Source organism: Thrips palmi, unplaced genomic scaffold, assembly GCF_012932325.1.
Source record: "Thrips palmi isolate BJ-2018 unplaced genomic scaffold, TpBJ-2018v1 HiC_scaffold_6, whole genome shotgun sequence".
Classification (NCBI taxonomy): domain Eukaryota; kingdom Metazoa; phylum Arthropoda; class Insecta; order Thysanoptera; family Thripidae; genus Thrips; species Thrips palmi.
In genome coordinates, this window is record NW_023144633.1 from 6,347,723 (window position 1) to 6,371,037 (window position 23,315).

The 23,315-nt window shown below is 59.0% G+C and overlaps 1 protein-coding gene across 3 annotated transcripts in view; it reads left to right on the plus strand.

Annotated features, from left to right (window-relative positions):
* The window catches only part of LOC117651623 (protein-tyrosine sulfotransferase), a 33,935-nt gene extending 11,713 nt beyond the window's left edge, over positions 1 to 22,222 (plus strand). The window contains exons 2-8 of one of the 3 annotated variants that reach the window (XM_034395796.1): positions 5,775 to 5,783; positions 16,042 to 16,197; positions 18,724 to 18,854; positions 19,131 to 19,239; positions 19,316 to 19,510; positions 19,594 to 19,844; positions 19,942 to 22,222. In XM_034395796.1, the coding sequence (XP_034251687.1) occupies positions 16,066 to 16,197; positions 18,724 to 18,854; positions 19,131 to 19,239; positions 19,316 to 19,510; positions 19,594 to 19,844; positions 19,942 to 20,260 (1,137 nt within the window). In that variant the 5' untranslated portion in view covers positions 5,775 to 5,783; positions 16,042 to 16,065 and the 3' untranslated portion in view covers positions 20,261 to 22,222. The remainder of the gene's footprint in view (positions 1 to 5,774; positions 5,784 to 16,041; positions 16,198 to 18,723; positions 18,855 to 19,130; positions 19,240 to 19,315; positions 19,511 to 19,593; positions 19,845 to 19,941) is intronic. The other 2 variants (XM_034395797.1, XM_034395798.1) reach the window with 2 other exon arrangements.
* The last annotated feature ends 1,093 nt before the right edge of the window (positions 22,223 to 23,315 follow it).

Below are 23,315 nucleotides of genomic sequence, written 5' to 3' on the forward strand. Positions count from 1 at the left end.
AAGTAAAAACTCAGTTTGGGGATAAGTCAAGTTATTCCCTTCTTCCGCTTCCTGGATCAATTGCGCGGCGGCGTGGCCCTTCCACCGTCATTCGATCTTGTTGTCGTTTTTCCCCCCGTTTTGGCGAGTGCTTCCCTTTATTCACTGTAGAACAAGGCAAATCGGGGGGCCATGGCGATGCTGAAGCGGTGCCGTGGCGGCGCTGCTCGGGGGGTTGGCGGCCTGGCGCGCTGGTTTATGGCCCGTCATATATTGTCTGATGATCACGGCGCTCCCTAGACCGCCTAGAGAGTGCCTAGAGACTGCCTAGACCGCCTAGGGAGTGCCTGGGCACACTCGGCGCAGCGCACGCTCCCCCGCTGTATCTAGAGCTGGAGCCAGTCTAGATAAGGGAAAAGAGAAGCAAAACAAGATAATTAATCGTGCAAATTAAAGAAAATGAAAAGATTGAGAGCTTGGCAACGACTCTTGCTGGTTGCAGTGTCAACTCAACACCTTTCGCTGATGTGGCGATGCTGGTCCAGTCCTCGACGGTGCAGCTAGGCCGAGCGGTGCTCTTTCCTTTCCCTTGAGCGCCGACGACAAATCGTTTGAAGGGGCAAGAGGGACTGGCGGGGCCTGGACCTAATAATCCGTATTTTACAAGTCATTTGCCAGGCCTCGGCTCGCCCCGCTAGCCCCGCCCCGCCTTGGCCAGACCGTTCCTTGATGTCGACGCTCGCTCTCCGGACTCACCCGTGAAAGACGAACGCCTGCGAACGCCCTCAACCCCCACCTGCCCGACCCCCCCCCCCCCCCCCCCCCCCTTCGGGGGAGCGCGACCCGAGTCGTCGTCACGGGGCCGCCCCACCCTTAGCCCCACCTCCCCCTTCCCGTGGAGTGGAAGTCGAGTTGTCATAGGGAAGGTCTGCGCCGCTTCGCGCCTCGCGCCAAATGGCTCGTGAAAGAAGGGGGGGGGTCTGATAACTTAACCTAGGACGCGGAAAGCGCGCCATTACTCCTTTATATTCAGCGCCGCGGCCCGTCGCCGCTGTCAACCCCGCCCGTCGACGTTGTGCTTGAAATCCTGAGCGGAAAATGACTTTTTTTAAAGGTTTTTTTTCTTCAGTTTTCTTTCCTTTTATTGCCGTATTCCGCGGGTGCCTTCCCCGCGCGGCCTTCTATATTTGGGTTATTTTTGATGCCGGGCTGCTGGGCCGCTCTGCGCTCGGGCGTCCCTCCCTCCCCTTGCTCCGGCCAGCTCACTCCGAGAGTCGTTTTCGTCGCGCTGTCCCTCTCGCGCCTCTAGGGGACGCGTATGAGTGCGAGAGAGACGGAAACGACTTTCGGAATGAGTCTGCTGGCTGGCCTGGCCGAGGGCCTGCCTCGTCTGCCGTTTGCGCTACCCGCTGTGGCCACTCGAGCCACTCGGGCCGGCCGGCCAGCAGCCAGGCTGGACCACACGAGGCAGTAATGTCCACTCGGGATGGGATCCGGGTGGCCCGGCCCGGCCTGGCCTGGGGATGGGGCCCATAACGCGAGGGGACCGCGCGGCGTGCCCGGCCATGGCACAGCCACGGCACTGCCCGGCACGGCCCAGGGCATGCCCTGCGAGCCAAGGACCCAATCAGGACACACATCGTACTCGTGCCTGCCGAGTTATGGCGGAGGCGAAACACCAAACCGCACTTCGGAGGGGCCGGCGCTAGTTACGCCAAACCGACGCCCCCTCTCCCCCCCTCTTCCCCCCCTCTCCCCCCCTCTCTCTCTCTCTCTCTCTCTCTCTCTCTCTCTCTCTCCAATCATTCGGATGGCGTTCGTTATTCCGAGACCGCACCCAGCAGAGGAGCACTTCCGCGAATGGAAATTAGCGGGGAAATGATGTTTGGCGCGGAGCCCTATTTGGCAGGGCTAGACTTCGTCTGGCGGCATCCGTTCTGAGCACATTCTGAGCCCCGTTCCCCAAGGATTCCTGGACAGGGCTGTGTGCAGGACCCCTGCTTGACGATGGTCCTTTTTCTTGGGCCTTCCGAGGCGATCCTTTCTAGGACCTTTTGGGGCATCTTTGGTGCGGTGCACAGTGGGCCAGAAGCCGGTGGAGGCGGCCGAAACTCTAGACGCGTTTTGAGCGGTTTTGGAGCTCCAGAGTCGCTAAATGGGACTCGAACCGAACGTGTGACCCCACCAATGGATTGCTCTCCGATCGAGGAATCCATTGGGGGGGTCACACGTCCGGTTTGAGTCCCATTTAGCGACTCTGGAGCTCAAAAAGCGTCTAGAGTTTTGGCCGCCTCCACCGGCTTCTGGCCCACTGTGCGGTGTGGGCAGGCCTCTTTTCTCCGAAGAGGTTTGGGGCCGTCGCTGAGGACGTTGGCAAGGCCCAGGGTACTCCCCGCAAGCTCACACCTTCGTCGACGTCTATCGCGTCGCCGTCGCCCCCAGCTTCAGAAGGGTCTGGCGGCACAGGAATGAAAAAGCATGATCAAAACCCAAATTTTTGGGGGAGGTTTTCTTTTTCACCCAAATTTGGGTGAGGGAAAGTTTTCCCCGCCCCAATTTTGGGGGAGGAAAGCTTCTCGCCCAATTTTGGGTGGGAAAGGGGGTATCAGCTCCCTATATAGCTCCCCTTTATTATGACCCAAAAATTTTGGGGGAGGAAACTTTCCTCCCCCAAAATTTTGGGGGAGGGAAAAATTTTCCCACCCAAATTTGGGTAATAAAAAATTCCTCACCCAAAATTTTTGTCATGATCATGACTCTTTCATTCTCAGTGGGTTTTGAGGTCTATGGAGGTGGGGCGTGGCGGGGCGGCCCCAAGGCTTCCTTAATTGTGCTGCCCGACTTCCTCGTAGCGGAGCACAGGAGGTGGGCAAGGACGGCGTCCCTGACGAGGACGTGGAGGGTATGAGAAGGGCAGGATTTCTCGGAATAGAACTCCGGGGACCTCTGCCCTCTGCCCCCGAGGACTTGTCCAGAAACCAGGGACCTTCCCCCTTCCCCTTTGGACCCGCCAAAGTCCCTGTCGCCCTGCAGCTCCGCCCTGTAGGCTGCATGCGGGCTGTCTCTCTCGCACCTGTGCGGGGCGCCCCGTGAGCGCGAGAGAGACAGAGCGACGAAAACGACTCTGCTGCAACACGTCGACGACGGTCTCTTCCTCCTCCGGGAGGATCTCGTGCCGCTGGCCGTTTGCCGTGCCGCTTGGCTGTGCAGGGCAGCCGCCCGCGCCTCCGCGGTGACGTAACGCCTTAACTGCATCGCGGCGGCGCTGCAGTTACCGGCGTGTGGGGCGCCGGACCGCGCCGCCCGGTCAGGCACTGCACTGTTGGGCACTGCACTGTTGGGCACTGCACTGTCGGGCACCAGGTCGGCGCGTTGCGTCAGCGCATCAGCGGCCGTGGCGGTTAGGGTCGGTGGGGGGCTTGGTGCGATCCCTCCCTCGCCCGCCGTCTCATCTTGGAAACGCCTGGCGGCAGGCAGTGTCCGACGTAGTGTCACTGTGGTCATCGACAGGCGGACACCGCCTCCACGTGACCCGGCTCCCCGTTTTGGCGCCATCCCTCGGCTATCCGCGGTGGCGTGGTGGAGGCGGCCAAAATCCCGGACGCGTTTTGAGCTCCAGAGTCGCTAAACGGGACTCGAACCGAACGTGTGACCCCACCAATAGACTCCTCGTTCGGAGAGCAATCCATTGGTGGGGTCACACGTTCGGCTCGAGTCCCATGTAACGACTCCGGAGCTCAAAACGCGTCTAGAGTTCTGGCCGCCTCCACCGGTCTTCTGGCCCACTGTGTGGCGGGTCTCGAAGCCGGGCCGCTTTGCAGGCCTCTTTGTGCTTTTTGTCTCGTAATGACCGGCCATAGGGGGAAGGGGGTCACCGCCTGAGATGGCCCTGGAGGCCCTGGAGGCCCTTAGGCTGCAGCCCTGGCGCCGGTCGCCGCCGTCTCGCTCCAGCCCGTTGTCCAGGGGTCGTCCATCTCTGTCTAGCACGTCCAGCACCGCAGCTATGCGGCTGTCGCCCCGCGCCGCCCCCTTCCGGTTCATCAAATACCACGCGGTCCTGGCTGGCCGGCTGACTGGCTGGCCCACTGGCTGGCTTACTGACTGGCTCACTGGCTGGCTCACTGGCTGGCCCACTGGCTGGCCCACTGGCTGGCCGGCTGGCCGGCCCGGCCCCGAGTTAGCTTCCAACTTTGTGATCGGGGCTGCTCTGGAAATACCGTCCGGCTTCGGGCTGACGAGGCAAATTTTTTTTACGTCCCCTTTTCCCAGTTTTCCCTGTTCTTTCTCTTTACTTTGCCTGCTCCACGCGTGCTCGGTGGTCGTGTGGTCGGCCAGTTGCCGGGCCAACTCTGGAGTTGGAAAAGAACGAAGAATGCGGCAGCTTTTTCGGTATGGTGTTCAAGTTAACATGTTCGATTGCCTGCACTGAAAAACCAAACGTGGTCCAGACTGCACCACTGGTGTGGTCAGATGGGTGCCATTTTGACCACATCAGTTGGTGCAGTCTAGACCACGTTTGGTTTTTCAGTGTGGCTGCGTCCAGTGACGGGGCTCGATTCTGTGCCTGGCCGTGGCCGGCATTGCCACGGATTTTATGATGTACCTACTCAGGCCGGATGAGCGGCGAGGCGAGGACACGAGCTCGGAACAAGTCGAATCAGCCGTTTCCTGCGACTGCCCTCTGTGTGTGTGTGCGTGTGTGCGCGGCAAAGTAAAAGGCGACTAGCCGCGTCTTGACCGTCCCTGTTCTCCTTTTTTTTCGGCTGCGAGCCGCGCGAGCAGAGCAGCCCTTGCCGCGCGTACCACTTCAAGTTAAATGACGCGAAACTTTAGCCGTCGCCGTGGCGGCGCGGCGGCGTGGCTGGCCCGGAGAACTCTTGCCTGATAGCGAAATGGTCGTGACGTCGTGACGCGATAGCAGGACTGGCCGCCCCCCCCGCCCCGCCCCGCCCCGCCCCGCCCCCCCCGCCCCGACAATGCCGATAGTCCATGTCAAACAGCAACGCGGCTTGGGCCGCGGCCAAGCAGACGACGTCCGTGTCCTTGGGGCTGGCCGAGGCTGCCTGGGACTGGCCGGGGCCCGCAAGTGCGGTTCAACTTTTGACGCGCTGTTTCGGCGCGGCCGGTGACCTTGAGGCGGTGACCTTGGGCTGGATAGGCAACCGGCCAAGCGGGCGGGCTAATAGGGGGAAGCGGTTGCCTAGCCTGGAGGGGGCCTAACTGTCCCGGCCACAGTGGGCCAGAAGACCGGCGCCGGCGGCCAAAACTCCAGACGCGTTTTGAGCTCCAGAGTCGCTAAGCAGGACTCAAACCGAGCGTGCGACCCCACCAATGGATTCCTCGTTCGGAGAGCTATCCATTGATGGGGTCACACGTTCGGTTCGAGTCCCACTCAGCGACTCTGGAGCTCAAAACGCGTCCGGGATTTTGACCGCCTCCACCGGTCTTCTGGCCCACCGTGAGGCCCTGAGGGGCACTACTGTAAATGGAAATGGGCCCCTCTCGTTCAATGTTCCGTGCCGAATCTCGGTCGGGTTCCTCGGCCAAGCCCGCCGCGCCCAACCCCCGCCTTGGCTGCGCTGGGCCGCCATCCTGGGCCGCCATCCTGGGCCGCCCTGGGCGAAATTAATTTAGACTGCCGCGCCAAATCGGAAATTCGTCGCCCGCAGCCCGCAGTCGAATCATTGTCACTTGAAAAAGATGACCCACATTTTAGTCGCGGTGGCTTAACTTTTGCTTACACTGGTTTGATGTCGTCGTTTCGCTGAACCCGTGGTGTGTTTGTGTGTTTGCAGGTCGCGCAGGTGAGCCACGTCAACAGGTGCTGCCGACACGGTGCATTAGTTTCGGCTCGGCCGACTGGCGATAAGGTGGTTTGTCGAGGAGGGCGGACGGCGCACAGTGGACCAGAAGACCGATGCAGGCGGCCAAAACTCTAGACGCGTTTTGAGCTCCAGAGTCGCCGTACAGGGCTCGAACCGAACGTGTGACCCCACCAATGGATTCCTCGTTCGGAGAGCAATCGACTGATGGGGTCACACGTTCGGTTCGAGTTCCATTTAGCGACTCTGGAGCTCAAAACGCGTCCGGGATTTTGACCGCCTCCGGTCTTCTGGCCCACTGTGCGATGGGACGCGAACCCGTGACGGTGTCGGGGAATGCCACCTCGTGACCCCGTGGGAATCGATCGAGTGCAGCCAGCGCATCCGCACTGGTGCGAGAGAGCGACCGAGACGAGGGAGAGAGATAGAGAGAGATAGAGAGAGAGAGAGAGAGAGAGAGAGAGAGGAGAGAGAGAGAGAGGAGAGAGAGAGAGAGAGAGAGAGAGAGAGAGAGAGAGAGGACGAAGAAGGAGGGAAGAAAGCGCTCGGGGCGCAAGGCGTACTTACTCGCCTGGCACACGCCCAATCATTTATCTTCCTCAATTAAAACGAAAATTGCGCGGCCGACGCGAGGGCGTTGTTGTTGGTGCCGACGTGACCTCATCGGCTGCTGGGCGCCAGCGAGGAGAAAGAGAGAGAGAGGAGTTCGCGCCTCGCTGCCGCCGTTTTGACTGGCGATGGATGCCCGCTGAGATAGGCCCTATCGGCGGGGAAATCGATTCAGGGCGCTCGCGCTGTCTCTCTCGCACCCCCACGCGGCCACGCGGCGGCCCCCGAGTGCGAGAGAGACAGCGCGACGAAAGCAGAGCGGCGGCCCTTTGAGCGGGCCTCACCTCACGGTGGCAGCTCGGCAGCGGGCTTTCCCTCTCCGTCTAATCTCGCTTTGTGGAGGGCCACTGTCTGCTGCTGCACTAATTGGGTCCCTGTCGGCCACCCTCTGGTGACCCCTGCTCCGCCCGGCCCGAGCCTGGCCCCCTCCCCCCCTCCCCCATGTCACCGGTCGGTCGTAGTCCCCCCCACCCCCTCGTTCCGCCCAGTGTCCTCCCTTCGCTCCGGCGACCCCGGCCCGTTGCAGCAGAAGTTGATCGTCCCCTTGAAATTGCTAATTAATGGTGCTGAGTAATGGCAGGCCGTGCCCACCTGGACGGCCTGGTGGAGCGGAGGGCTGTGGAGGCCGTGCCAAGTCCGAGCACCCCGACGAGCACCGCGGGGACGTTCCGTTTACGTCAGTGTGGTGGTGCTGCTGGACCGGTCCAGGCCCATTTCTCTCTCTTCGTTTTCCAGGCTGACTGCCGCATGGTGGCGTACCTGTCCCGCCCCCGCCCCCGCCCCGCCCCGCCCCCGCCCCGCCACACCGCCGCCCACGCATTCAGCCCCAACTAGGGCCAAGCCCAGGGCGCAGCACAACCCCCCCCCCCGCCATCCCTCACTCCCCGCACTCAACAGACTCGTTAAGCCCAGCACCTCGCTAAATTAAGCCCTCCCACACTCCCACACTCCCACACACACACACACACACACACACACACACACACACACACACACACACACACACACGTGCGCACACATGCCAGCGACTCCCTTGTCTGGCCCCACATACTCTTTGCGCCTTTTGTGTACGACAATGCCCCGCGCTAGCGCCGTTTCTCTGTGAATCGTCTGCAGAGTCTCCAACCCGCCCCGCCCGGCCGGGCCCTTTCGGGGCGCGACATTAATTCAAATTGCCGCTCCGCGTTTCGGCTGTTTGTTTCGAGGCCTCGCCGCGTTGCTGCGCGCCCCAACGGAAAAATGGATAAAATTTTAACTGAAAAATGAAAAAGAGGGGCGGGAGACGTGGCGCGAATTTCAATGTGTGGTTGCCGACGGCGTGCTGTGGCAAGGCTGTGGCGGGGCGTTGTGGCCGCCACGGCCTCCACCCCGAGGCCTGGAGGCTGAAGAGCGTGACGGGGGCCTTGCCGCCGCCCTCCAGTGCCCCCGCCGCCCCCGCCGCCCCCGGCCCGCCCCCGGCGCGGCCTCCCCCGTCGTCAGCAGTAAAGCTTCGAGTGTGCTCGTCGTGCCCGCCCCCCTGCAGACCCCCATGCAGGCCGTCCGGACCATGATCCTGATCCTCCTCGAGTCGCTCATCCTCTCTCGGCCTCTCGGCCGTCCATCCGTCCAGGGTGGCAACGAGTGCCTCGCATTCGAGCTGACCGACGTGGACCCCACGGCCCGCGGTGGCTGCTTCTTTTATGGGAAATGTTTCTGAGTTTCGAATCGTTTTGCCTCCGCCTGCCGTTGGTTGGCGTTGCGACACTGGAGCACAAGCACACCGCCATGCACGACGCTTGCTCCACGTCAACGCCACCCCCGTTAGGCCCGACGCAGTCTGACGCCACGAGGCTGCCCAAAAAACTCTCTCTCTCTCTCTCTCTCTCTCTCTCTCTCTCTCTCTCTCTCTCTCTCCTCTCTCTCTCTCTCTCTCTCTCTCTCTCCTCCCTCTCCTCCCTCTCCTCCTCCCTCTCCCTCCCTCCCTCATGTAAATAAAAGACCTCGCACAGGGTTTTCGTGCGTAGATGGCCTAGGGCTAGGCCTCGGCGCGCCCGCTGCCCATCGTTCAATTCTTATCCCTCCGTGTTGTCGTCGTCGCCGCGTCCTTTCGGCTTCTTTTCAGGGAAAGTTTTTCAGGGGGGGGGGCTTTGTCTGACGGACGTGACGTCACGCGTGACCTGGCTGGCCACACTCCAGCCTGCCTGCGCTGTGCCACGCTGTGTGGCGCTGTGCGGCGCTGTGCGGCGGCGCGCCCCCGCCGTCCGCGTCGTCCTCGACACCGGAGCAGCGCCGCTGCGTCACTCGGATGACAGCCTGCCGTCTCTCTCGCACTCGCGGGGGAGGGGGGGGGAGGGAGTGGGGGGGCGGCCAGGCGTAGGTGGGGACGCTGTCGCCGCGCACGCCAAGCTCGCCGCAGAGGCTGTCTCTGTCTCCGTCTAGCGCCCGCAGACGCGAGGGTAGGCCGCCCGCAGTGCTGCCACGCACTGGCGCCGCGCGGAGTTGCCTACCTCGCCGACCGCAGGCGGCAACGGGCTGCCTGTCTGTCTGTCTGTCTGTCTGTCTGTCTGTCTGTCTGTCTGTCTGTCTGTCTGTCTGTCTGTCTGTCTGCCTGCCTGCTTGTCTGTCCGTTCGCTTGTCTGCCTGTTCGCCCCAATGAACCCCCCGCCGTCGCAACGCCGCACCCCTCCTTGGTATTAGCTGTTTTTGAAGCGTCGGCCCCGCCACGCCCCGCCACGCCCCGCCACGCCCCGCCACGCCCCGCCACGCCGATGAAGCACGCCCTGCTTAACGGCCCCGACCTGTTGCGTGCCGTTAAACGTGCCTAGTCCTCGACGCCCTCGAAATAAAGTCGCCGTTTATATCGACGACGCACGCCAGGGCGTGGCGTGGCGGGCGGGGCGTGGCGGGCCGGGGCGGGGCGGGGCGGGCCGGGGCGGGGTGGGCCACCGAGAACGCCGAGCAGACCAGACCGCCCTGCTGCTGCCGTCGCGAGGGAGATTGGACGGCAAGGCAAAGGGTCCGAGCATATCGGTCTCTGTGATCGATTGGAACGAGTGGCGGTCCTTTCGTCTGTCCACACACACACACACACACAGTGTATCAAGCGCCTCGGCCGGCCACAAGCCGCCGCAATGAAAGAGTCCTCTGCCAAAAAAAGATAAAACTCGAAAAAAAACACACACATCTCGTCTGCCTGGCGGCGCTGGCGGTGCTGGTGCGTCTGTCCGCTCTGGCCGTCCTCAATCTATTTGGCGTGCCTTGTTTTCCCCCTCGGTCGTCTTTGACTCTTTTTCGGCCGCCGATCCCTCTCCCGGGCCTTTTGGTAGAGGGGAGGGGGGGGGCTGCGCTCCAGGGACATGACATGGGGCGCCAAGCCTAGCCGTGACAGGCCCTTGGACAGCCCGGCCTCCCTCCCCTATTCGTCTTTTGTAGCAGTGTGCCACTGTGTGGCCGCCAGGCCGCCCCGTCCCTGCAGACTGATTCCGAGAGTCGTTTTCGCCGCTCTGTCTCTCTCGCACCTACACGGAGCGCCCCACGAGTGCGGGAGAGACAGAGCGACGAAGACGACTCTCGGAATCAGCCTGCTGTGAGGGGCGAGGGCGGGGATGGCCGTCGTGTCGGCCCCGCGACCGCCGCGCGCATCGCACATGTTGTTTGACGAGAAAACAGAAAGTGAGAATTCGCGGGGGTGGCTCGAGCTGGTGTGTGCGCTTGTAGGTGTGTGTGCGTGTGGGGGGCGGGGGGATAGAAACGGACCGAGGAGGGGGAGAGAGGGTGGTCGCTAGTGCTCTCTTTGTCTGGCCAAAGCGGCGTTCGTCGAGGAGGCCGGGACTGAGGGCACTTTGCGCCACAGCGACGAGTCGGCGACCAAGCCGAGTCCGGCGCGAGCGTGACACACCGCCCCGCCTGCACTTTGGCTCGTGCTTTCGTCCTCTCGTCGCTCTGTCTGTCTCCCTCGCACCCGTTATACCCTCCCGCGGGCGGGTGAGCGAGAGAGAGAGAGAGGAAGAGAGAGAGAGAGAGAGAGAGAGAGTGGAATGGCGGCGACTTTTGGCGCTGCGACGCGCTATGCAATGCATTGCCTGTTGCCCGCTCCGGGCAATAAAGCCCGGGGACGCTGCCACTTATATTGTCTGTACGGGCGGGGTGGGGCGGGCGGTGCATTCCCGCGGCCACTTTTATGGCATTAACGGTGGTGGCGCGACGAAAAGACGCAAAGACGGGATCTGCAGTGCAGTGTCGGGGCCCGGCGGCCCGGCTACACAAGTGACACTGTGTGACCTGTGCGTCACACTCAGGTAACACACACACATGCACACACACACACACGCACACACACAGAGTCCCTGAAATTTATCGCCGTTTTCTCGACAGCCCTGGCCCTTGTCTAAACCGAAAAGCCAATTTGTTGTGTTGTGATATTTTTTCAGAGTGCAGCGAGGCTTGTCGGTAGATTGGGCTGCCCGCCGGTGATTGGTGTTTTTGGCATGAATAACGTAAAGGCGAGCGGGCCGCTCATGAAGCTCATGAAAATGCATCGTGTTTATTTAGGGCCGGCAAAGCCCTGGGCGAAGCGTTCGCGGCGTTTTGGGCTCGTTTTCGGCTCCACCGCGCTGGTGACCGAGACGACGACGCACAGTGGGCCAGTGGACCGGTGGAGGCGGCCAAAGTCCCGGACGAGTTTTGAGCTCCAGAGTCGCTAAATGGGACTGGAACCGAACGTGTGATCCAACCAATGGATGGCTCTTCGAACGAGGAATCCATTGGTGGGGCCATACGTTTGGTTCGAGTCCTGTTTAGCGACTCTGGAGCCCAAAGCGCGTCAAGAGTTTCGGCCGCCTCCACCGGTCTTCTGGCCCACTGTGCACCGTCGTCTGGCTCGGGAGTGAGTGACGGCCCTGGCGGCGGCTTGAAGGCGAATCGAAAATGAGACGGGCCGTAGCTACGCTAGTCGGAGTAGAGTAACCGCGGCGGGGCGGGGTCGTCGAACGCGTCGAGGGCAGGGTGAAGTTACGGAGTCTCGGCTCGCGATAAGTCACGCGGAAGTCCCCTCTGGCCGCCTGCGGCCGCTCTGTCTCTCTCGCACCTATAGGGGGCGCCCGTGAGTGCGAGAGAGACAGAGCGACGAACACGACTCGGTCTGCAGGGCCATCCTGGCTGGAATATTGGAAACGAGAGGAGAGGGTGGAAAGACGAGGCCGTCCTCTGTTCACCCCGTTCACCCTGCCTCGTCATCGTGTTCACCGTGTCCACCCCTCTGGGCCCCCTGGCCCGCCCCGCCGCCATAATGGGTGGCTGTTTTTGCCCTTATTTGGCTTGCAGATCGCGCGTCAAGTCGGCCCGTTTTTGGCCCGGATATTGGCGGGTGCGGGTACACCATAAAACGGTCGTTACACGGAGACACGCGTCTCGGGAGATACGCCCCTGAAGGGGTGGCACGCCACTGGCACGCCACTGGCACGCCACTGGCACGTCCGTCGAGTCGTAAAACGTGTCGCCACAGGCCATCGAGGAGCCAGCCAGGCAGGCAGGCAGCCAGCCAGCCAGGACTGTCCAAAGTCGGGGGCGTGATTCGTCCGTCCCGAGGGAGTCCCGGCGGCCGGGGCCTGTTGACTGATTCCGAGAGTCGCTCTCGTCGCTCTGTCTCTCTCGCACTCACGGGGCGCCTCGCATAGGTGCAAGAGAGACAGAGCGACGAGAACGACTCTCGGAGTCCTTCGACGCTGGACGCCCGCAGTGCTAATGACACACTTAGAGCAGCAATAACGCCAGTCCGGCCGAAAGAACGGCGAACGGGGCGCATTACTGCGTGATGAATCGCAGCCATTTGCGCGGCTGTTTCAAATTCCCGATGACGGACGATGAGTCCCGATAAAATAAAAACCAACTTTACTTTCTCTGTTCAAAGAAAAAAAGGCGCGCGTTTTTTTTTTAAATAAATCATTTTGTTTTATTCATTGACGGTGTAAACGGTTGGCTCGTAAATTCGTGGGGGTGACGCGTTGTTCACGAGCGCGCGTGACCATATCGCACCTAAAGGCCGGTGGCAAACATGAACGCACACACACACACACACACACACCTCCGCGTCCGTCCGCACCCCTGCACAGATACTCGAGATAAGCGGGCTGGTTTTGGCTTGGCCTCTCCACTGTGCGGGTGCATGGACTGTCTGGCGTGTGCTGCCCGAGTGCGTGCACTGCTCTCTCTCTCTCTCTCTCCTCTCTCTCTCTCTCTCTCTCTCTCTCTCTCTCTCTCTCTCTCTCTCTCTCTCTCTCTCTCTCTCCCCCTCTCTCTCCCTCTACTCGGCCGTATCGCAGCGCCCTGCTTGCTTCCCGGCTGGCTGGTTCGGAGAGGGAGGCCTTTCTCTCTCGCACTCATGGTTCGTCCCGTGGCGGTGCGAGAGAGACAGGGCGAGCCAGGCTGCCGCCCTTGGAGCCCTCCCCCGGACACTGCCAGAAAGGAAGTGGAGCCACACATAAATAAAGGGCCCGGCCAGGGCGCCGCTAGGGCCCAGGGCCTAGTGTTGTTGGGGCACGCGGCCAGAAGCAGGCGAAGCAGGCCGGCGCCTTGAGGCGAGCCTAGCCGGCCTGGCTGCCTCTGTCTCTGTCGCACCCGCGCAGCACCCCCTGGGAGTGCGAGAGAGACGGCAGAGCGGTCGGGGCGTGGCACGGTGGGCCAGAAGACCGGCGCCGGCGGCTAAAACTCTAGACGCGTTTTGAGCTCCAGAGTCGCTAGCTAGATGGAACACGAACTGAACGTGTGACCCCACCAATAGATTCCTCGTCCGGAGAGCAATCCATTGGTGGGGACACACGTTCGATTCGAGTCCTATTTAGCGACTCTGGAGCTCAAAATGCGTCGGAGTTTTGGCCGCTCTACCCACTGTGCGCGGGAAAGGACTTCGGCCGCGTTGTCGTCGTCCGCAGCGAGACACCCTGCAGGGCCTGCTGGCTGGAAACGTTGTCTCGCAGACTTTCCAAGGAGATGCCGGGCTAGCCTCGCGCCGGGGACGGGCCGGGGACGGGCCGGGGGCGGCGTCGCTGACAACACCGGCGTCGCCGCGACAGCAATACGACACGACGCCACCCCGCCCCCCGTCCCGCCCCCGCCCCACTTCCGCGGGGACGGGCGGAAGCGGTCGCGGCCGGGGGCGGGACGGGGGCGGGACGGGGGCGGGACGGGGGCGGGCGGCGGCCCTGGGCCCTAAGGGCGGCCACGCTATCGGCCCGGCACCCTGATTCCGAACCGAGTTCCGAACAGTGATGCTTTCCTCTCTGCACCCCACGCGGCGCTCCTCCACGAGTGCGAGAGAGACAGACTGACCGTTCGGGATGAGACTGCATTCTGGGGAAGAAAGGCGCGCGCGGATTGGCTCGATGTGACGCAACACTGCGGACTCATTTTCCCAGTGTGGGGCGCGGCAGTGTGCGTCCCTCTGCAGTGACGGCGCCCTCGGCGCATCGCTGTGCATGCGAGGGCTTTGGGTGCAGTTTAACGAGACTAGTTTGCAGTTCGGACTTACACTGCCTGTCTGTCTGTCCGTCCGTGTTGACGTCCGTCCGCTGGGCCGCGCCTGGTCGCGGATCAATGCTTCCGCCTCCGGCCGAGCCTCCGGACTCCGGAAGCAGGGAGCGTCGGACGCCCCCGGAGTACGTCCGATTATCAGAGCAAGGCGCGGCAGGGCGCGGCAAGGCGGCCCCGCGACGCGGCGGTGCGGCGCTGGCCGACTGGTGGTGCACTGTGCACAGACAATGTTGCAGAGACAAAGTGGCCAGCCATGAGCCTGCCCTCCGCAGCCACCCCGCAGCCACCCCTCACCGATCTGCTGCGCCATTATTTTTCTCTTGCCTCTCACTCGCACCCTCCCCTCCCCTCCCTCTCTTTCCTGGAGACGCACCTCTAAATGCCCCTCTGCTCCTCTAACTCGCCCGCACTGTATGGGCGAGGCGTGGCGTGCACTTCCTGCTCTCTCTCTCTCTCTCTCTCTCTCTCTCTCTCTCTCTCTCTCTCTCTCTCTCTCTCTCCTCTCTCTCTCTCTCTCTCTCCCTCCCTCCCTCCTCTCCCTCCCACCCGCTGGCCCGCTGGTGGTGAAATGGAGCAAACAAATACAGTATATATCATTCCGCGAAACGCTGGCCGCGCAGTGGGTGCGTTTGGAACGGCTGGCTGGCTGGCGGGGCAAAAATATTTTCTTTCATTATTCCTCTTCTAGCAATGTTCCGGGTGCCCCTCCTCCTCCTTGGCCGCCTTGCCTGCTCTCCTGACTGTGCGATTTGAAAAAGCGTGCCGTTTGCGAAGTCGAGGCCGCAGAACCCCCCCCCCCCCCCTACAATCCCCCCGAAACCCCATTGCATCCCTTCCACCGCCAGTTCGACTCCCGCATTGCCGCGCTCGCAACATCGCCCTTTTCTTTCTTTTTTTCCCTTCCTTTTTCCCGGTTTTGTTTGCGCCAACGGACAGGCGAGTGATTAACACTCTTATCGTTTCCGGGTTTTGTTCGACAAAATAACGAAAAGCGAAATCCTCTTTCGCGTGTTCTCCGTCAACATGTGCGCAGGCAGGGCAAACGCAGCGCGAACGCGGGAGCAGACGATGGCTTCGTTTTTGTTTTTCGAAGCATTTACCTGCTGGGTACGCCCTTTCAGTCGGGCTGCACACGCGCATGTTTTACGCGTGCCTTTTTTTATTTCTTTTTGTTTGGTTTTGAGCGCGAGTTTCCCATGAAAGGGGTAGTACCTACTTTGTACCCGGTGAGGCCCTCCTCGCTGACTTGGTCGTGTTGGTGATCGAGTTTGCTGCTGCAATGTGCTCCACTCTACTCCTCTCCTCTCCGCTCCTCGGTCCGAGTCAGTAGTTGCCGCTGCGTCCGAAGGGCCGAATGCGTCAAAGCCAAACCTCGCTTCGGGGAGGGAGGCCCTTTGAAAGAATCGCATTGTTCGAACGCGCCCGCGCACAGTGGGCCAGAAGACAGGTGGAGGCGGCCAAAACTCGAGACGCGTATTGAGCTCCAGAGTCGCTGAACAGGACTCGAACTGAGCGTGTGACCCCACCAATGGATTCCTCGTTCGAAGAGCAATCCGTTGGTGGGGTCACACGTTTGGTTCGAGTCCCATTTAGCGACTCTGGAGCTCAAAACGCGTCGAGAGTTTTGGCCGCCCCCACCGGTCTTCTGGCCCACTGTGCCGCGAGACGGTCGCTACGCGCTATCCATCAAGGGAGCGGGCCGCCTGTCTCTCTCGCACTCAGGTGTGGCCCTCAGGTTGGCGGTGCGCCTCCTGGAGGTCGCCGTCGAGGTCGCCGTCGAGGCCTCGCTGCTGGAGTCTGATCCCCGACGCCGCCTTGTCCGCCGCCAGAGCCTCCTTGGTCTGCACAGACGACGCTGCTGCTGCACCCTGGCGGACATGGCGGCGTCGTGAGCACTGTCGGTAAAAGTTTTAGCGGTCCGTAAACAAGCCCCAGGCAGGCTGAGGGCGCTTGGCCCGCCAGATCTTGTCTCCGGCAGAAAGGCTTCGGTTGCGTCTGAGGCGACAGGGCAGGGGTGGAGGGGAGGAGTGGAGAGCTTTTGGAAATTTGTGACAGGCAGTGTCCAGGCTGTAGAGGCACGAGTATGACTGCACGCCGTTGACTCATGTTGTTGTTGTTTGCGCAGGCAGGATGCAGTAGCGGCCCCGCCATGATGGGCGGCCGAGGCGGCCGGCGCCTGGGGCTGTACGTCCTGGTGACGCTGGCCCTGGTGGCCCTCAGCTACCGCCTGCTCCCCACCGGCATGTCTCTGAGCTGCCCGCCCGTCATGGTGCCCAAGCAGGTGAGTCCGAGTCGTGTTGAAGTTGATCTCATTTTAAATTGTCGTGGGGGAAAATTTCCCTGGTCGAATTTTGGAGAGTGGCAGTTATGAGCCCATTGCGCTGGTGGGTTGACGAAACGTCCATGGCTCGCCGTCAACGAAAGCCCCCAAGCCCCCCGGCCGACGCGTTTGGAATTCCATTAAGTCGCCGACCTCAGGACAAACGTCCCCAGCAGGACTGATTCCGAGAGTCGCTTTCGTCGCTCTGTCTCTCTCGCACTCGTGGGGCTTCCCGTATCGGTGCGAGAGAGACAGAGCGACGAAATGAGTGCGGTGAGTCACCCTTGGAGTCACCCTCCACGCCGCGCTGGCGTGCTCGGCAGGACGGCCTACCTCCGGCCTCGCGGGCGGCGCTAAGTGCTCGGTGCGGCTCGGTGCCAGGGCGGCAGGGCGCGGCGGCCAGGCAGGCAGCCCGGCGCACAGTGGGCCAGAAGACCGGCAGGGGCGGTCAAAACCATAGACGCGTTTTGAGCTCCAGAGTCGCTAGATGGGACTCGAACCGAACGTGTGACCCCACCAATGGATTGCTCTCCGAACGAGGAATCCATTGATGGGGTCGCACGTTCGTTTCGAGCCCTGCTTAGCGACTCTGGAGCTCAAAACGCGCGTCTATAGTTTTGACCGCCCCTGCCGGTCTTCTGGCCCACTGTGGGGCGGGGCTGGCTGGATAAATGGCAACGACCAACACCTCCGCTGCGCGCAGGGCGCAGGCTTTGCGTGGGCTCTCCCATTCCGGCCGCGAGTGCGGGACTCCCCTCGCCATGGCCAGCCGTGGCAGTGGCGTGGTGGCGTGGGGCATCGCCGTGGCCGCGGCGCCGCGGTGTGGGCGGGCCCGAGGTGGGCTGGGGGTGCAGACTGATGCCGAGAGTCGTTTTCGTCGCTCTGTCTCTCCCGCGCCGGTGCGGCGCGCCCCACGAGTGCGGAGAGAGACAGAGCGACGTAAACGACTCTCGGAATCAGTCTGCTGGGAACTACCCCCTGCTTTCGGTGGATTTATGGGCCTCGCTTAGCAACGTGGAGCCGGCCAGGCAGCCAGCCAGCCGGCGCGGTGTCCCGTTGCACCGCGGAGACCGCCAGACCGCCAACGCCAGACCGCTTCTCATAATTAAAAGTTATTTCGTTCTCGCTTTCCGTTTGCGCTGGCGGCGCGAGGGGCGGCAGCAGACTCATCCCGGGAGTCGTTTTCGTCGCTCTGTCTCTCTCGCACCTACACGGGACGCCCCGTGAGTGCGACAGAAACAGAGCGACGAAAACGACTCTCGGAATCAGCCTGCAAAGACAGTTGTTGATGGTATTCGGCCAAGACCCGCCCTGATAGCATCTGCACCCCCCACGCCCACCCCATTCCCTAAACGATTGCCACTCGGGTGGAAAGTTCACAAGTTGGCCGAGTTGGTCCTATTGGGGGACGGCTTTTGGCTTTGCGCAAGTTCGGGGGGACCACAGAGTTGGCGGGCGATCGCGGGGGCGAGTTTGTCTGGAGCCGCCGGGGTTGGTCACTGCGAGTTCCGTTTTCGTTTTCCTCTTAATTCCTCTCGTTGCTTTTAGTTTGTTTTTTTTTTTCAAGTTTTTTTTTTTTGCGAGCTTGATTAGGGTGGGCCGCCAGCAGCCACGCAGCGGGCACGCAATATGTTGATTGTCCCAAAGCGAGGCACTCAGCGGCACTCGTGGCACTCCGTCATCCGCACCACTGTGAAATGTGAAATCTGATGCTTTTGTTGCGTGCGTGGCTCGGGGCCGTACGCCGTACGTGTGCTCCCCCCCCCCCCTGGCTTTTTAAAAAAGGGCAAGCCGACGGGAAGGCAGGAGGCCGACCTCTAGAAGGAGCATAGTTGGCTTTTTTCCTACTTCCGGGGGGTAAAAAGTGAATTTCTGCCTAACTCTCGGGCGGGTTTCTAGTTCCCAGTGGGCCAGAAGACCGGTGGAGGCGGTCAAAAACCCGGACGGGTTTCGATCCCCAGAGTTGCTAAATGCGTCTCGAATCGAACGTGTGTCCCCACCAATGGACTGCGCTTCGAACGAGCAATCCATTGGTGGGGTCACACGTTCGGTTCGAGTCCTGTTTAGCGACTCTGAGCTCAAAACGCGTCCGGGATTTTGGCCCCCGGCCCATACTGCGTAGTGAGGGGGTCGGTGTGGGTGCGGTCCTTGTCCGCTTAAACACACGGGAGGCGAGGACAAGTAAGTGGTGAGTAAGTGGGCTCCTAAAATAGTGAAACGGGGCCGGACAGGGCCGAAAGGGCCGGGCAGGGCTCGCAGTGGCGGCGGCCCTTTTCGCAGGGCGTGCGAGCCCTTCGGGCCCTTCGCGAGCGGGGCGGGAGGGGCGGCAGGCCTCATGCATGAAACATGGAACATGAAGCACGGTGCGGACTGGCGAGCGGCGCCGCAGACCCGCCGTATACTGGCGTAACCACTTGTTCCCTTTCTGGCAAGGCGACTACTCTCGATTTATGATTTATGTGTGACTGACGCGTGCGTCTGTTCCAGCAATACACCGTCGGGGCGGACCGCGCCGTGTACCGCTACGACAGGGACATGCCGCTCATCTTCATCGGCGGCGTGCCTCGCAGCGGCACTACCCTCATGCGAGCCATGCTGGACGCGCACCCGGAAGTCCGGTGAGTCGGTGCGGTGCACTGTCGGGGGAATTCCCGCCCGCGCACAGTGGACTTGCCAGAAGACCGGTGGAGGCGGCCAAAACTCTAGACGCGTTTTGAGCTCCAGAGTCGCTAAATGGGACTCGAACCTAACGTGTGACCCCACCAATGGATTCCTCGTTAGGAGAGCAGTCCATTGGTGGGGTCACACGTTCGGTTCGAGTCCCATTTAGCGACCCTGGAGCTCAAAACGCGTTGTTGTTGTTGAGCTTCCCATTGAACGTTGCCGTCTCGCAGGTGCGGCCAGGAGACGCGGGTCATCCCCCGCATGCTGCAGCTGCGGCAGCACTGGGTCAAGGCCAAGAAGGAGAGCGTGCGGCTGGAAGAGGCCGGCGTCAACAAGGAGGTGAGTGAGAGGGAGGGAGGGAGGCTGCAGACGAAGAGAGACAGCTCTGACTGCTCTTTGCGCCGTCGTGTTTCAGGTCCTGGACGCGGCGGTCGCGGCGTTTTGCCTGGAAGTGATCGCGCGCCACGGCGACCCCTCTCCCCGGCTGTGCAACAAGGACCCGCTGACGCTCAAGTCAGCCACCTACCTCGCGGAGATATTCCCTAGTTCCAAATTTGTATTTATGGTTCGTGATGGGCGGGCCACTGTGCACTCAATAATCTCAAGAAAGGTATTTGCCTGGTTTGACTGTGTTGTGTATCTGCTTTTTCGAGAGTGTCTGTTTTAATTGATTGTTTGTTCTGTTTGTCGCAGGTCACAATCACGGGCTTTGACTTGACGAGCTACCGGCAGTGTATGGAAAAGTGGAACTCTGCCATCCAGACCATGTACGCTCAGTGCCAAGCAGTCTCCCCTCGATGTCTGATGGTGCCCTACGAGCAGTTGGTGTTGAAGCCCAAGCAGTGGATGGAGAAGATTCTGCACTTCCTCGACATTCCTTGGAATGCTTCAGTATTGCACCATGAGGAGTTCATCAACAAACCTGGAGGAGTTTCTCTTTCAAAGTGAGAATTGTGTTTCATGACCTACTCTTTCACACCCCTTTTTGCATGTGTGTATTTGCGGTGTTTCAACGTTTTTCAATTTGATGTTACTTTCCAGGGTGGAGAGGTCTTCAGATCAAGTCATTAAGCCCGTCAACTTAGAGGCGCTGACGAAGTGGGTCGGACAAATCCCAGATGACGTTGTCCGAGACATGGCGGAGCTCGCACCGATGCTGCAAGTTCTTGGCTACGACCCACACGCGAACCCGCCATCTTACGGAGAGGCTGACGCAGTTGTTGCTGACAACACAAGACAAATTAAAAAGAACCAAAGACACTGGGAAGAGAGGGCCCGGGATCTACTCAGCCCTCAAGTCTTTCAGGACTCTAATGTAGAAGAATCAGGGTCAGAGGTACCTCCGGTGGGAACTAGATAACTGTAGTCCTTTTGACTCTAATCTAAACAATTTAAAGTCTGTTTTTGTTTTTTGTTATGTTTTGTTTATTTTGATTAAGTAGTCCCTGCATTGGTGTCATTCCCAACTTATTCTATAGTATTTTTATAGAAAAATATAAATCAAAAATTAGTAAAAGATATGACTGTTTTAATTTGGCTTTAGTGATGTTATTAAAATTTATTGTACGCTCTGGGATACCTTCAATATAAAAACACATTCCTTGATGTTCTTCTTCTATTTGTTAGCTTATATCAAAATTTGTACAAAAGAATCCCCGAAGTCATGTCTACTTAAAATTTTCTATGAGTTTGGCTCACAGGTCTGTGATTAGGAACTTCAAAGACACTATGTCACATTTTAATCAATATTTTGGAATTATTTCCTGTATGGTACAATGCTTAGAAAATTATTCAATTTTAAAGAAGTTATTTGTTGTTTTTCTCGAGTTCTTGTAAATAAGCCTATGAAACTTGTGCCAGCTTGTGAAATTATTATTGATGAGTGATTTTCTGTATCAATGTCAGTTATTGAAATACCAAGGGACTGCATAGAAGCCAATGTAGTACTGATAATTTAATTTGGCACTGATAATTTATTGTAATCATTGGTTCGTGTGCAATGTCATTTGTCATTTCCCGATGACCTTTGCCTCCATGTGAAGAATATGAAGTGAGCTTCTTAGATTCTAAAATTCGATTGATGAATTGACGATAAATGTTGTATGGATAGTTAAAAATGAACTTTTCTAGAACTTGTCAAGTTGAAGACTGGTAAGACCTTTTCTATTCTATGTTTTTGGCTCCTTTCCATTTTATTGTGTTTCTTTCACAAACGCGCCTTCTTTTGTGCCATATTCCATACAACAGCTAAAATTTTATGTAACCTAAATTCTTACATATCAGAATAGGTTTTAACAATTCTTCATATTGCATCAAGAATATACCGGTCTTAGCACACAGAAAGAAGTTTTCCTTCCCTATTTTACTCTTTCTCACTGTTTAAGATGAATCAAAGCAAAATGTTGATGTACAAAGAATAGACAATTAAGTGAAACGGGTTAATTTAATTTAAGTGGTGCTATGAAGTCAGAGATACTTGCAGTTAAAGAAAAGCCATATGTGAAATGTATATAAATTATTTTTACAAGAATGTTTTAGGTAGGTTTGATTATGCATGACAAAGTGACATAAAGGTTGCCTCCATAAATGTTGCTTCCTTTTGACTCCAAAAATAGTTGCAAGTTTTATTACAAATTCACTCTTGTTATCCTCTTGGGTAATAATGTCTTTCCTATGTGGTTGACTGCGTTTCTATCTTATGTGTCATTCCTCGGACTAATTTATGAATTCTCTTGTTAGATTTTAACTTAGCTCGAACAACATATGTGGTTATAGATTTAAAATTAATTTGCTGGTCATTCTCCCAAGTGATTTTGTTTCAGCCCCCGCCACAGAAAATGATTGTAGTCATTTCTTTTCATGATTTCAAACATATTGTTTAAGCCCTTGCATTTTTTAGGAACAGAGAACAAATAATTGATCAATCTTTTAACTGTTACAACTTTTTGGCATGCTGTGCATTTAATCACATTGACATGTCAATGTAGTGATGTACTTAAATAGGCACGAGGTCCAGCATGGGTCTGGAGAGCCTTTCCTACACAAATGAGCTTTGTTCGCAAACCTAAAATGCGCTTCCTTTTAAGAGTTTATGCATCTCTCCTAGTGAGCAGTGTGAATATTGTGAATATTGTTGTCTGATATTATTGTTGATTGTTGAATGGATGGATCTCATTGTTTGCTTTCGAGGTAGTTGCTCTGTTTCACTTCCGATGTGGTGCCCGATTTCTTCGATTTCTTTGTCGAAGCCAGTGTTGTAACAGGGTCATTGCGTGTCAACATGTTATGTACGAATAAATCGAGTATGATTTATTAGCCAGGACGGACGTTGTGTCATCCCTCCCTCTTTCCCTCATTTTGAACCGACATCGTTTAAGCCGAGGATTCACTGGGCTTGACCACACTACAGAAATGTGGCTCATGCTTGAAAAAGGTGATGATGTGTCAATGCAGCAATGTACTGAAAGAAAAAGAGAGCCTTCCGCACACAGTGCCTGCCTTGAACTCCGGACCAACAAACAGAGCCACGCGTGCCAAAGTTCGGCTGTTCGACCCGACCCGACCCGAGCCTAGCGCCTGCGTTGGCCGGGGTAGGCCGTCCCGCTAGACACGCCAGTGTGCAGGCTGTCACTTTTGCCTACCGCGCAGGCGGCCCAGCCGGCAAGGCCGGCAGGCAGCTGCTGACGTGGGTACTACTCACTACTTTAGTCGGGCATGTCACCAAACCACATTCTCGATTCTCCGAATGCGTGAAATGCTGGAGGGGGGGGGGGGGGGGTAGTCCGGGCGCTACTCCACGCCGGCAGGTGCGGTCCCCTTCGCGCGCGGGGTATCGCCGCACAGTGGGCCAGAAGACCAGTGGGGGCGGCCAAAACTCTAGACGCGTTTTGAGCTCCAGAGTCGCTAAACAGGACTCGAACCGAACGTGTGACCCCACCAATGGATTGCTCTCCGAACGAGGAATCCATTGGTGGGGTCACACGCTCGGTTCGAGTCCTGCTTAGCGACTCTGGAGCTCAAAACGCGTCTAGAGTTTTGGCCGCCTCCACCGGTCTTCTGGCCCACTGTCCGCCGTCCGCGCTTGCGCAGTGGCCGCCTGGCTGGCTGGCGGGCTCTAGAGGTGCGGTGAAAGGCCTCTCCTCTCCCCTCTCGCCGTGGCCCCCGCGGCCCCGACTGGCCGGCCGGCTGGCGCGCTGCCGCTGGCTGCCGCTCACACACGGCCACCTCCTCCACACACGTGGCGCCCTGGTCCAAGGGACAGCTGCTTTTCAACCCGTTCGGGTGGTTCGTACACGCGCGGCAGGTGTGGCGTGGTGTGTTCCCGTGACGTGCGCGCTCCGGCTGCCCGGCGCGCTCTGCGCTGCTCTGCGCTTGCTCGGCCCGGCCAGGCAGGCAGGCAGGCAGGCAGTCAGCCA